Source organism: Oncorhynchus nerka, linkage group LG3, assembly GCF_034236695.1.
Source record: "Oncorhynchus nerka isolate Pitt River linkage group LG3, Oner_Uvic_2.0, whole genome shotgun sequence".
Lineage (NCBI taxonomy): Eukaryota > Metazoa > Chordata > Actinopteri > Salmoniformes > Salmonidae > Oncorhynchus > Oncorhynchus nerka.
The window spans coordinates 18,464,212-18,478,884 of NC_088398.1; the positions used below are offsets into that span (position 1 = coordinate 18,464,212).

General features: G+C 48.6%; 1 protein-coding gene across 1 annotated transcript in view; it reads left to right on the forward strand.

Annotated features, from left to right (window-relative positions):
• The first annotated feature begins 255 nt into the window (after window positions 1–255).
• Window positions 256–14,673, forward strand: part of LOC115142227 (neural-cadherin-like) — an 80,942-nt gene continuing 66,524 nt past the window's right edge. The window contains exons 1-4 of the mRNA XM_065005541.1: window positions 256–538; window positions 731–926; window positions 1,045–1,135; window positions 4,034–4,145. Coding sequence (XP_064861613.1) covers window positions 256–538; window positions 731–926; window positions 1,045–1,135; window positions 4,034–4,145 — 682 coding nt within the window. The remainder of the gene's footprint in view (window positions 539–730; window positions 927–1,044; window positions 1,136–4,033; window positions 4,146–14,673) is intronic.

The following is a 14,673-nucleotide window of genomic DNA, read 5'->3' on the forward strand; positions in this document are numbered from 1 at the left end:
TGGCCAACGTGTGCCTGGCAACCAGGCAGGACCCTGTGGCCAACGTGTGCCTGGCAACTAGGCAGGACCCTGTGGCCAACGTGTGCCTGGCAACCAGGCAGGACAAGGTGGCCAATGTGTGCAACCAGGCAGTACCCTGTGGCCAGCATGTGCCTGGCAACCAGGCAAGACACGGTGGCCAACGTGTGCATGGCAACTAGGCAGGACCCTGTGGCCAACGTGTGCCTGGCAACCAGGCAGTACCCTGTGGCCAGCATGTGCCTGGCAACCAGGCAGAACACTGTGGCCAACGTGTGCCTGGCAACCAGGCAAGACACGGTGGCCAACGTGTGCATGGCAACCAGGCAGGACCCTGTGGCCAACGTGTGCCTGGCAACCAGGCAGGACATGGTGGCCAACGTGTGCCTTGCAACCAGGCAGGACATGGTGGCCAATGTGTGCAACCAAGCAGGACCCTGTGGCCAGCATGTGCCTGGCAACCAGGCAGAACACTGTGGCCAACGTGTACCTGGCAACCAGGCAGGACCCTGTGGCCAACGTGTGCCTGGCAAACAGGCAGGACCCTGTGGCCAACGTGTCCCTGGCAACCAGGCAGGACCCTGTGGCCAACGTGTGCCTGGCAAACAGGCAGGACCCTGTGGCCAACGTGTCCCTGGCAACCAGGCAGGACCCTGTGGCCAACGTGTGCAACCAGGCAGGACCCTGTGGCCAACGTGTGCCTGGCAACCAGGCAGGACCCTGTGGCCAATGTGTGCAACCAGACAGGACCCTGTGGCCAACGTATGCCTGGCAAACAGGCAGGACCCTGTGGCCAATGTGTGCCTGGCAACCAGGCAGGACCCTGTGGCCAACATGTGCCTGGCAACCAGGCAGGACCCTGTGGCCAACGTGTGCCTGGCAAACAGGCAGGACATGGTGGCCAATGTGTGCAACCAGGCAGGACCCTGTGGCCAACGTGTGCCTGGCAACCAGGCAGGACCCTGTGGCCAACGTGTGCCTGGCAACCAGGCAGGACCCTGTGGCCAACGTGTGCCTGGCAACCAGGCAGGACCCTGTGGCCAACGTGTGCCTGGCAACCAGGCAGGACCCTGTGGCCAACGTGTGCCTGGCAACTAGGCAGGACACGGTGGCCAACGTGTGCCGGACACAGAGGAACCAAACCACACACACAAACAAACAAACATGTACAACGCGAGTAGATAAACACAGAAACTCACTCTGTCTTGCATGTACACACACATACATTAAACATAGCTGTAACAATGCACACATACAGACACAACACACACCAACATAAACAGGCTCCACAATCTGGCAATAATCTGGGCACCAGTCATGGTCACCTTCCTCTGTCCAAAACTCACACCATCTGTGGTGAAGACCTCCATCCGTTTGGTCTCTCTCCCTCTCTATGTGTCTTTCCTCTCACTCTGTCTCTCTCTGCTATCATGGGGTAAGGGTATGAAGAGGAGCAGGCATCCCATAGAGTTCTGTCTCTCTCCCTCTCTGTGTCTTTCCTCTCACTCTGTCTCTCTCTGCTATCATGGGGTAAGGGTATGAAGAGGAGCAGGCATCCCATAGAGTTCTGTCTCTCTCCCTCTCTGTGTCTTTCCTCTCACTCTGTCTCTCTCTGCTATCATGGGGTAAGGGTATGAAGAGGAGCAGGCATCCCATAGAGTTCTGTCTCTCTCCCTCTATGTGTCTTTCCTCTCACTCTGTCTCTCTCTGCTATCATGGGGTAAGGGTATGAAGAGGAGCAGGCATCCCATAGAGTTCTGTCTCTCTCCCTCTCTATGTGTCTTTCCTCTCACTCTGTCTCTCTCTCTGCTATCATGGGGTAAGGGTATGAAGAGGAGCAGGCATCCCATAGAGTTCTGTCTCTCTCCGTCTCTCCTCCCCATCTCTCTCTGCTCCCAGCTTCTCCTCCTAATCTTCCTTAAGCACTTGTACTAGCTCTTATTATCACTAATACTCTCACTCTCTGCCACTCACACACCCACATGCACACACACACACACGCACACACACACACACACACACACACACACACACACACGTGCACGCACGCAAGCACACACACACATGCACACACACACACGGGCACGCATGCAAGCACACACACACACACACACACACACAAACACACAGACAGTACGGCAGCCGTGTCAGACCAGGCTCCTGATGGTCATTAGCACAGTGTGTGTCGGCTCTCCAAGAGGGTCTTAACAGACAGGGTGTTTTTCTAACAGGAATTGGGATGCCCAGGGAGTGCTGGTGATTAGGTATGAGTGAGAGGGGGATCCAGTCTGCCAGGTTTGGAGGAGTGGAGAGAGGGAGGGCTTCATAGTGTTACCCACAGGTTAGAATGTAGAAATAGTGGCTAGAATGGACAGCTCTCTGTTTTAAATCAGTCTGATTGAATTGATGGACTAGGGGAAGAGTCATGTTGTCTCAGTCTATCGACAGTCTATCGATGCCAAGCTTAACCTTATTGTTTGGAGTTTGGAGTTATTGTTGTCTTTGGGGCGAATCCTAACTTCCACATAAGTTTAATTTTCATTAGTCTCACATTGACATCAAGTTTGGATTTCAATTTGTGGCCTCCCGAGTGGCGCAGCGGTCTAAGGCACTGCATCTCAGTGCTAGAGGCATCACTACAGACCCTGGTTTGATCCCGGGCTGTATCACAACCGGCCGTAATCGGGAGTACCATAGGGCGGCACAGAAGTGGCCAGCATCGTCCAGGTTAGAGGAGGGTTTGGTCGGGGTAGGCCGTCATTGTATAATAAGACTTTTTTCTTAACTGACTTGCCTTGTTAAATAAAAGTTAAATAAAAATAAAAATACAGTCCCTGGTTTGATCCCAGGCTGTATCACAGCCAGCCGTGACTGGGAGAACCATGAGGTAGTGCACAATTGGCCCAGAGTCATCCGGGTTAGGGGGGGTTTGGCCTCCCGGGATTTCCTTGTCCCATCACGCTCTAGTGACTCCTTGTGGCGAGCCCGGCACCTGCAAGCTGACTTCGGTCATCAGCTGGATGGTGTTTCCTCTGACACATTGGTGCGGCTGGCTTCCCGGGTTAAGCAGTGTGCCAAGAAGCACTGCAGTTTCTGCATTTTCTCAAAGTTCCAATGAAGTTTGTGTTAGTTCCTTCATTTCAGACTGACAGTGTGGGAGTTGATGTGAGTGTGTTGAGTGTGTCATGGTTCCATGCTGGGGCCCATGCTGGCTTCTCCAGCCCCCTCTCTGTCATGGCTGCTCTGTGTGCCCACCTATCTCCCCCTCTCTCCCCTGGGGAGCAGCAGTCTCCCCCCTGGCACGGCTGGTCCCCAGAGATAACACCCCCATGTGGGAGACTGGGGGGGGGAAGATCCAGCATGACTAACACTGCTCAGGGAACCTCTGGACTACCCCGCCTCTCTTTACCTCTCTCACTCTCTTTCCCTATCTATCTCTCTAACTCAAACTCTACCACCATCCTGCCCTATCATGATCTATATTTTCCTCTTTCTGCACCACCCTCTTTCTTTCCCTTTGTCGCTATCTTCCTTTCTCTCTTTCTCTTCCCCCTTAATGATCTCTCTCTCCTTTGGATCTCTCTCTCTTCCTTACGCCTCAGGACTGTCATATTTACAGCTATAAAAAAATTATGTGTGTGTGCACAGAGATTCAGTGTAAATGTGTGTGCATGCATCTGTAAGAGTGAGTGTGTGTGTATAGGTGCGTGCGCGTGTGTGTGATGTTGGGTTCCGCTTGGCCGGGGAGCGGCTCAGAGGGATGGGCTGCAGCTGTGCCTGACTACCACTGGGTTCTCGCTCTCCCACACACTCATTTATATTAACCCAGCCAGCACGCCCGAGGAAACACACATACACACGAATACTTACACTCACATACACATACACATACACAATCACATACAGTATTGTGTAAATGACTGTCATCTGAAAGCTTCACACTAAGAAGAACTTCCACAGACTCCCCCCGATCGCCGATCCAAGTTAACCCTTTCTCCTCTGTCCTTCCCTATAGATGGTGGTTCACATCACAGATGAGAATGACTGCACTCCAGAATTCCTCCATTCCATTTACAGCCGGGATAACATTCCCGAAGCCACCGCGCCTGGAACGTCACTGCTACAAGGTGAGGCATCGGTGGAGGTTCTATTATGTGGGACATAAAGTCCATAACATAGGTAGAGACAGACAGACAGACAGACAGACAGACAGACAGACAGACAGACAGACAGACAGACAGACAGACAGACAGACAGCACATACAGCACATACAGCATATACAGTAACAGTATATACAGTGCCTTCAGAAAGTATTCAGACCCCTTGACTTTTTCCACATTTTGCAACATTACAGCGTTTTTTTCCTCATCAATCTACACACGATACCCCATAATGACAAAGAAAAAACATGTTTTTAGACATTTATATAAGTATTCAGACCCTTTACTCAGTACTTTGTTGAAGCACCTTTGGCAGGGATTACAGCATCGAGTCTTCTTGGGTATGACGCTGCAAGCTTGACACACCTGTATTTGGGGAGTTTCTCCCATTCTTTTCTGCAGATCCTCTCAAGCTCTGTCAGGTTGGATGGGGAGCGTTGCTGCACAGCTATTTCCAGGTCTCCCCAGAGATGTTTGATTGTGTTCAAGTCTGGGCTCTGGCTGGGCCACTCAAGGATGTTCAGAGGATTGTCCCGAAGCCACTCCTGCGTTATCCTTTCTGTGTGCTTAGTGTCGTTGTCCTATTGGAAGGTGAACCTTCGCCCCAGTCTGAGGTCCTGAGCGCTCTGGAGCAGGTTTTCACCAAGGATCTCTCTGTACGTTGCTCCGTTCCTCTTTGCCTCAATCCTAACTAGTCTCCCAGTTCCTGACGCTGGAAAACAGCACAGCATGATGCTGCCACCACCATGCTTCGCTGTAGGGATGCTGCCACCACCATGCTTCGCCGTAGGGATGCTGCCACCACCATGCTTCGCTGTAGGGATGCTGCCACCACCATGCTTCGCCGTAGGGATGGTGCCACCACCATGCTTCGCCGTAGGGATGGTGCCACCACCATGCTTCGCCGTTGGGATGGTGCCACCACCATCCTTCGCCGTAGGGATGGTGCCAGGTTTCCTCCAGACGTGACGTGTGGCATTCAGGCCAAAGAGTTCAATCTTTCATCAGACCAGAGAATCTTGTTTCTCATGGCCTGAGAGTCTTTAGGGGCCTTTGGCAAATTCCAAGCGGGCTGTCATGTGACTTTTAGTGAGGAGTGGCTTCCGTCTGGTCACTCTACCATAAAGGCCTGATTGGTGGAGTGCTGCAGAGATAGTTGTCTTTCTGGAAGGTTCTCCCATCTCCACAGAGGAACTATAGAGCTCTGTCAGAGTGACCATCAGGTTCTTGGTCACCTACCTGACCAAGGCCCTTCTCCCCCGAATGCTCAGTTGGCCAGGCGTCCAGCTCTAGGAAGAGTTTTGGTGGTTCCAAACTTCTTCCATTTAAGAATGATGGAGGCCACTGTGTTCTTTGGGACCTTCAATGCTGCATACATTTGTTGGTACCCTTCCCCAGATCTGTGCCTCAACACAATCCTGTCTCAGAGCTCTACGGGCATTTCCTTCGACCTCATGGCTTAGTTTTTTCTCTGACATGCAATGTCAACTGTGGGATCTTACATAGACAGATGTGTGCCTTTCCAAATCATGTCCAATCAATTGAATTTACCACAGGTCGACTCCAATCAAGTTGTAGAAACATCTCAATGATGATCAATGGAAACAGGATGCGCCTGAGCTCAATTTCGAGTCTCATAGCAAAGGGGCTGAATACTTGTGTAAATAAGGTGTTTCTGTTTCTTAATTTTAATACAGTTGCAAAAAAAATGTTTTCACATTGTCATTATAGGGTATTGTGTGTGTATTGCTGAGGATTTCACATTTTTAAAATCCATTTTAGAATATTGTTGTAATGTAACACAATGTGGAAAAAGTCAAGGGGTCTGAGTACTTTCCGAAGGCACTGTAACAGACAGACAGACAGTAACAACACATAACAGACAGTGGGTGCTGCCCTCTGTGTGAGATGGTGAGAGCCAGGCTTGGTTAGTGGACAGACACCCTGAGGGTTGAGGAGAGGGTGACCTCTACTAAAGGCTGGCCATAATGGAATGGGCTGCTCTTATCACCCTGCCTGTCCCAGACCTGATCCTATCACAGTAATTGAAAGGGTTTTACGCCCACTCACAATGGATGACTATGTGCCACGGTTTAACCACCGGCTACTCTTTTATAGAGGGAGGGAAGGGAGGAGCGGGCAACCCTTTGGGAGGTTAGATAGACGAACGTGTTTCTTGTGCTGTTCATCCACAGGTATGTTCAGTCAGTGTGCTACCATGTCAGTGCATGCATCTATGTCCCATTCTATGTGACCTCAACTCTATTGTCTATTGCACACGCCACACGTTAAATGCGAGACCGACAACGAGGTTTGTTTTGCTGCTTGTCACACTGCATTAGGTTCTGGGATCAAATTGTCAATGCTAATGGCCAGCAGGCTAACAGCTAGCAGTCTTCTCGAGCAGTCTTCTCCCACTGAGCCATGAGGAGAGGAGGGAGAGAAGAAGACAACTAATTTTTCACGTGTGTGTGTGTGTGTGTGTGTGTGTGTGTGTGTGTGTGTGTGTGTGTGTGTGTGTGTGTGTGTGTGTGTGTGTGAGCCAGAGAGAAGAGAATGGCCGAATTGCTTACCAGCCTTTAATTCTGTCTTTGTTCTCAGCTAAAGCCAATCGGCTTAAGTGAGGGATGGAGAAAATACAGAGACAAAAAGGAACGAGAGAACGAGAGTAAGACAGGATGATCTAGTGGCCGCGGCTTGCTTTCTGAAGCAGATGCACACGTTGGCCTGGGCCCGGCTGTGTGTCTCTGTGTGTCTGTGTCTTTGTCTCTGTGTGTCTGTGCATGTGCTTATGAACATGTAATTATGGTGAATAGGCAGCTTTTTTGCATATCGTCACGTCGACAGACGCGCCTGTCACTCACTCACGCAGTGGAGACTCCCCCTGCATGCAGAGCACGTGTGTGCGTGTAGAATGAATAGTTTGATTTCAAACATTAGAATGAATAGTTTGATTTCAAACATTAGAATGGATAGTTGATTTCAAACATTAGAATGGATAGTTGATTTCAAACATTAGAATGGATAGTTGATTTCAAACATTAGAATGGATAGTTGATTTCAAACATTAGAATGGATAGTTGATTTCAAACATTAGAATGGATAGTTGATTTCAAACATTAGAATGGATAGTTGATTTCAAACATTAGAAATAGTTGATTTCAAACATTAGAATGGATAGTTGATTTCAAACATTAGAATGGATAGTTGATTTCAAACATTAGAATGGATAGTTGATTTCAAACATTAGAATGGATAGTTGATTTCAAACATTAGAATGGATAGTTGATTTCAAACATTAGAATGGATAGTTGATTTCAAACATTAGAATGGATAGTTGATTTTAAACATTAGAATGGATAGTTGATTTCAAACATTAGAATGGATAGTTGATTTCAAACGTTAGAATGGACAGTTTGATTTCCGAAAACGGAGAAAGAGGCGAGCATGAGGGAAAGAGAGAGAGAGAGTCAGGAGAAAGAGACAAGGATAGAGAGAGAGAAATATAGAGAGGGGGATGATTATTGTTGTTTACCTTAAGTCAGGATTAGTCTATAAATTGGGCCTTGGTTTTTAATGGAAGCTAGCAGTGAGTGACGGGGAAATCTGCCTCTCCAATTATCTAGCCGAAATGTCCCAGGAAGGATTTAGCAGAGTAGGGAGGCGAACAAACTAACCCCCCCACACACACACACACACACAATCCCCTCAGCTAGCCAGAATCGCTCGCCTAGCCTCTCCCCATATTCCTATGTTTCATTTAGCTACCGCTGCAACTCCAATACTCCTGCCTATGCATTAAAAATGCTAATAGGTAGCCTGAAGATATATTATATTAGTCTGTGTATATTTAATGAACCTTCTGTTTCAATCCTGGCCTTAAGCTCCCCTTCTCTCACACACATGAACACGCACACACACATGAACACACATACACACACACACACACACACACACACACACACACACATGAACACACACACACACAAACACACACAAACACACACATGAACACACATACACACACACACACACACATTCACACACACACACACGTGTGTACACACATGGAACACACACACACACAAACACACACATGAACACACATGACTCACACACACACATACACACACACACATGAACACACACACACACACATGACCACACACACTCTGCTCAGTGGACACAAGAACACATGCAAACTCCCCTGCAACAGGTCCATGTGTGACCAAACTCTAACTACAGTGCAGCAGAGGTAATGAGGAAGATGTGGAGAAGTAGAAAGAGAAGATGGAATGATGAGAGATGGAAGAGCAGAGCAGTGAGTCAGCCAGTTCATGGACAACTGCTCAGTTTAGCAGCAGTTCATGTCAAATTCTGTGTGCAGCAGTTCATGTGGACCAAACTCTAACTACAGTCTGTAGCAGCAGTTCATTTCTACAGTCTGCATGCAGTTCATGTGTGTACAGTCTTAACATGTGGACCAAACCTAACTACAGTCTGTGTCTGTGTGTGGAACACAGTTCATGTGGACCAAACTCTCTCAGTCTGCCCTGAGGGCTAAGTCTTAGCAGCAGTTTAGAACTGGGCTCTGGCTCAGTCTTGGCAGCAATGACAGCAAAGCCAGTTCTTGAAGTTGGGCAGTTTGAGTCTGCACAGCAGCAGTTCATGTGGACCAAACTCTAACTACAGTCTGCAGCAGCAGCAGTGGACCAAACTCATACAGTCTGCAACTACAGTCTGAACAGCAGCAGTTCTGGACCAAACTCTAACTACAGTCTGCATAGCAGCAGTTCATGTGGACCAAACTCTAACAGTCTGCACAGCAGCAGTTCATGACTCTACAGTCTGCAACACTAGCCAGTACCCAGTACATACAGTTAGGTCTACAGTACAGCAGTTAGTGTTATCAGTCACACACAGTTCATGGACACCACTGGCCTCCAGTTATGTCTCAGTTTTCATTCACACTGCAGCAGTTCATTGTAACACTGAACACAGCAGTTCATGTGGACCAAACTCTAACTACAGTCTGCATAGCACAGTTGTTTCCAGTTCATTGGCTAACTACAGTCTGCATAGCACAGTTCATGTGGACAGTCACAACTGCAGAGTCACTACAGTCTGCACAGCAGCAGTGGACCAAACTCTAACTACAGTCTGCATAGCAGCAGTTCAAAACTCTAACTACAGTCTGCACAGCAGCAGTTCATGTGGACCAAACTCTAGTTCAGTTTTTTCATTGCTTGAACACAGTTTTCAAAACAGTTCTCAAAACACACTTATCCCATGACTTTAACCACAACCTGCACAACACTGTGGATTTACAGCACTTTGTTCAAATGCTAACACACTGCTGTCAAAACTGAACCACACATTCAAAACGGAATAGATTTCAGCCTTGTGCCTTTCAAACACTGCTGATTGCAATTTCAGCTGAAAGGCTAAGCAGGTGTCTTGTTTTAGACTTGTTAGTGAACACACACACATATTACAGTATATATAGGTAGAGCTCAGAAAGACTCATTTTGGAAATGGAACAAGGAAGATGGGTTCGTGGAGGGAGAAGGGTGGCAGGGAGAGGGCGGATGCGTGGAGGAAGACAAAGAAGACAAAGAGCTGTTATTTCAGATGAAATAAGGGCTACACTTATAGACCATGTCGTGAACCATGGTCTCTCATTGAGAGAGGCAGGGTTGAGGGTGCAACCCAATCTGCAAAGATCCACAGTGGCATCTGTAATGCGAATTTTCCATCATGCAAACAGGTGAGAGTTACATCCTTACAGTAAATGAAAACATTACAGGAATCTATTTTGTATTGCAATTATAGAATATTTACACAGATATATATTACAGTAAGTTTGACTGTAAAATATATTTTGATAACAGGACCCAAAGGCTGCCCCCAACAGGGGGAAGAGGAAAAATATTTTCAGATGCGCAGGAAAATGCTATTGTTGACATGGTTGTTGTCAACAATGCAATAAAACTGCGGGAGATTCAAGATAGAGTGCTGGCTGATAATGATATATTTGAAAATGTTAATTCTGTCAGCACAACAACTATTGCTCGAGTCCTAAAGAAACACCAAGTTACAATGAAACAGTTATACACTGTACCGTTCGAGAGAAACAGTGAACGGGTAAAAGAGCAAAGATACCAATATGTCCAGGTAAGACGTCTGAGGTTACGTACACAGCTATACAAAATATTTACAGTAAAAAAAAACACTAGCATTTCTACAGTAAAACTGTGCACTTACTGTTTTTCAGACAGTAATGGAGGTGGAAGCACTGGAAAGACCACATTCATTTGTATTTATCGATGAAGCTGGATTTAACCTTGCCAAAACACGGCGCAGAGGAAGGAATGTTATAGGTCAAAGGGCCACTGTGGAGGTTCCAGGCCAAAGGGGGGGAAATATCACCATGTGTGCTGCAATGGCCAATGATGGTTTGCTTCTCAACACACCACTCATTGGCCCATACAACACAGAAAGGCTTATAGCTTTCCTAGAACAGCTCTATGCTCAGCTAGTGCCAGCAGAACAGGGGGAGCCAGTAAGAAACCCCCAAGTTTTTGTCATAGTTTGCGATAACGTTGCTTTTCACCACTCTGCAGCTGTCACAGATTGGTTTGCAGCACATCACAGATTTATGGTTTTGTACCTGCCTGCATATTCACCCTTCCTCAACCCAATAGAGGAGTTTTTCTCTGCCTGGAGGTGGAAAGTGTTTGGCCACCACCCACATGACCAAATGTCTCTTTTGGAAGCCATGCGTGCCGGATGTGAGGACACGAGTCCAGAGGACTGCCAGGTGCATGGCAAGAGAAAACATTAGATGTGATGTTGAAGAAAACCTGTGGCTTGATGCTAGAGAGAGGCAGGATTAGCCCCTCAATTATTTGTTCGAATTACAGTATGTACTTTTAGTTTCTACCTTTTTTTTCTCATTACTGTAATTCCGTAAATTATTACAGACTATTGAAGCAAACTGCTAATTTTCATTTACCTTAAAGAATTGTTATGTTCTAAAAATGTTAATAAATCATGTGAAAGAATGTCACTCATTTCTTTGAAGAAAATATGACTTTGTATGAAGTCACTGAAATTGTTCAAACTGTAAAGATGAAAAGTTTGTATTTTCTGTATTGGTGTTTGATGCTAGTGTTTTTACTCTGTGTGTTCTGAGTGACAGTGTGTGTTATCTCAGTGAGGGTTGTGCATAGTGTTTGGCTGCACTGAGCGTGTTTTGAGCCATGTGTTAAGAGTTGTGTTGCTTGGAATGAGTTTTGCAGGTGATGTGAACTGTTTAGCTCAGGTGACTGTTGGTAGTGCAGACTGTAGTTAGAGTTTTGCACATGTGACTCCAGTTGTGCCCACTGTCGTTTAGCAATCGAAAAAAACCTGTAAATTCACCTACTGTACAATGGCAAGGAGCTGGGAAGGGGGGACGAGGAAGGGTGGAAGACTACTTATTAACCTAGTCGTTAAGACTAATGTATGTCACTCTGGATAAGGGCATCTGTGAAATGACTAAGATGTGAAAAATGTCAAATGTAAGGCTACACACACAGACTGCGAGATAAATGACTACTGAATTGTGTGTGTATGTGTGTGTGTGTGTGTGTGTGTGTGTGTGTGTGTGTGTGTGTGTGTGTGTGTGTGTGTGTGTGTGTGCCAAACTGGGACAATGATTTCCAATGTGTACAAGTTGATTATAAAGATAATGACTCTTCCACCTGTATTTCTGCTGTCTTTCTCCTGTCTTCCCCCTCTCTTCCTCCTCTCTTTCTCCTGTCTTCCCCCTCTCTTCCTCATGTCTTCCCCCTCTCTTCCTCCTGTCTTCCCCCTCTCTTCTTCCTGTCTTCCCCCTGTCTTCCTCCTGTCTTCCCCTCTCTTCTTCCTCCCTGTCTTCCCCCTCTCTTCCTCCTGTCTTCCCCCTCTCTTCCCCTCTCTTCCTCCTGTCTTCCCCCCCCTCTCTTCCTCCTGTCTTCCCCCTGTCTTCCCCTCTCTTCCTCCTGTCTTCCCCCTCTCTTCCTCCTGTCCTCCCCCTCTCTTCCTCCTGTCTTCCTCCTGTCTTCCCCCTGTCTCCCTCCTCTCTTCCTCCTGTCTTCCCCCTGTCTTCCCCCTCTCTTCCTCCTGTCTTCCTCCTGTCCTCCCCCTCTCTTCCTCCTCTCTTCCTCCTGTCTTCCCATCTTCCTCCTCCTCTCTTCCTCTTGTCTTCCTCTTGACTTCCTCCTCTCTTCCTCTTGTCTTCCCTCTTCTCTTCCCACTCTCTTCTTCCTCCTGTCTTCCCCATCTTCCTCCCTGTCTTCCTCCTGTCTTCCCCCTGTCTCCCTCCCCTCTCTTCCTCCTGTCTTCCCCTGTCTTCCCCCTCTCTTCCTCCTGTCTTCCTCCTGTCCTCCCCCTTCTCTTCCTCCTCTCTTCCTCCTGTCTTCCCCCTCTCTTCCTCCTCTCTTCCTCTTGTCTTCCTCTTGACTTCCTCCTCTCTTCCTCTTGTCTTCCTCTTCTCTTCCCACTCTCTTCCTCCTGTCTTCCCCATCTTCCTCCTGTCTTCCTCTTCTCTTTCCCCTCTCTTCCTCCTGTCTTCCCCGTCTTCCTCCTGTCTTCCTCCTGTCTTCCTCCTCTCTTCCTCCTGTCTTCCCCCTCTCTTCCTCCTCTCTTCCTCTTGTCTTCCTCTTGACTTCCTCCTCTCTTCCTCTTGTCTTCCTTCTTCTGTCTTCCCATCTTCCCCCTCTTCCTCCTGTCTTCCCCATCTTCCTCCTGTCTTCCTCTTCCTCTCTTCCCCCCCCTCTTCCTCCTGTCTTCCCCATCTTCCTCCTGTCTTCCTCTTGTCTTCCTCTCTTCCCTCTTCTTCCTCCCCTCTCTTTCTCCTGTCTTCTTCCCCTCTCTTCCTCATGTCTTCCCCTCTCTTCCTCATGTCTTCTTCCCCCCTCCCTCTTCTTTCCTGTCTTCCCCCCCTCTTCTCCGTCCTCCTGTCTTCCCCCTCTCTTCCTCCTGTCTTCCCCCTCTCTTCCCTCTCTTCTTGTCTTCCTCTTCTTCTTCCTCCTGTCTTCCCCCTCTCTTCCTCCTGTCTTCCCCTGTCTTCCCCCCTCTCTTCCTCCTGTCTTCCCCTGTCCCTCCTCTTCCTCCTGTCTTCCCCTCTCTTCCTCCTGTCTTCCCCCTCTCTTCCTCCTCTCTTCCTCCCCCTTCTTCTTCCTCCTGTCTTCCTCCTGTCTTCCCCTGTCTCCCTCCTCTCTTCCTCCTGTCTTCCTCCCCTGTCTTCCCCCTCTTCTTCCTCCTGTCTTCCTTCCTGTCCTCTCCCCTCTTCTTCCTCCTGTCTCTCTTCCTCCTGTCTTCCCCCTCTCTTCCTCCTCTCTTTCCTTCTTGTCTTCTCTTCTTGACTTCCCCCTCCCCCTCTCTTCCTCTTGTCTTCCCCCTCTTTCTCTTCCCCCTCTCTTCCTCCTGTCTTCCCCATCTTCCTCCTGTCTTCCTCCTGTCTTCCCCCTGTCTCCCTCCTCTCTTCCTCCTGTCTTCCCCCTGTCTTCCCCCTCTCTTCCTCCTGTCTTCCTCCTGTCCTCCCCCTCTCTTCCTCCTCTCTTCCTCCTGTCTTCCCCCTCTCTTCCTCCTCTCTTCCTCTTGTCTTCCTCTTGACTTCCTCCTCTCTTCCTCTTGTCTTCCTCTTCTCTTCCCACTCTCTTCCTCCTGTCTTCCCCATCTTCCTCCTGTCTTCCTCCTGTCTTCTTCTCCCCCTCTCTTCCTCCTGTCTTCCCCTGTCTTCCTTCCTCCTGTCTTCCTCCTGTCTTCCTCCTCCTCTCTTCCTCCTGTCTTCCCCCTCTCTTCCTCCTCTCTTCCTCTTGTCTTCCTCTTGACTTCCTCCTCTCTTCCTCTTGTCTTCCTCTTCTGTCTTCCCACTCTCTTCCTCGTGTCTTCCCCATCTTCCTCCTGTCTTCCCCTCTCCTCCTCTTCCCCCTCTCTTCCTCCTGTCTTCCCCTCTCTTCCTCTTGTCTTCCTCTTGTCTTCCCCCTCTCTTCCTCCCCTGTCTTCCTCGTGTCTTCCTCTTTTTCTTCCTCCTGTCTTCTTCCCCCTTGTCTTCCTCTTGTCTTCCTCTTCTTCTTCTTCCCCTCTTCTTCCTCCTGTCTTCCCTGTCTTCCTCTTGTCTTCCTCTTCTCTTCCCCCTCTCTTCCTCCTGTCTTCCCCCTGTCTTCCTCTTGTCTTCCTCTTCTTTTCCTCCTGTCTTCCCGTCTTCCTCTTGTCTTCCTCTTGTCTTCCCCCTCTCTTCCTCCTGTCTTCCCCTGTCTTCCTCTTGTCTTCCTCTTCTCTTCCTCCTGTCTTCCCCCTCTCTTCCTCCTGTCTTCCCGTCTTCCTCTTGTCTTCCTCTTGTCTTCCCCCTCTCTTCCTCCTGTCTTCCCCCTCTCTTCCTCCTGTCTTCCCCTTGTCTTCCTCTTGTCTTCCTCTTGTCTTCCCCCTCTCTTCCTCCTGTCTTCCTCCTGTCTTCCTCTTGTCTTC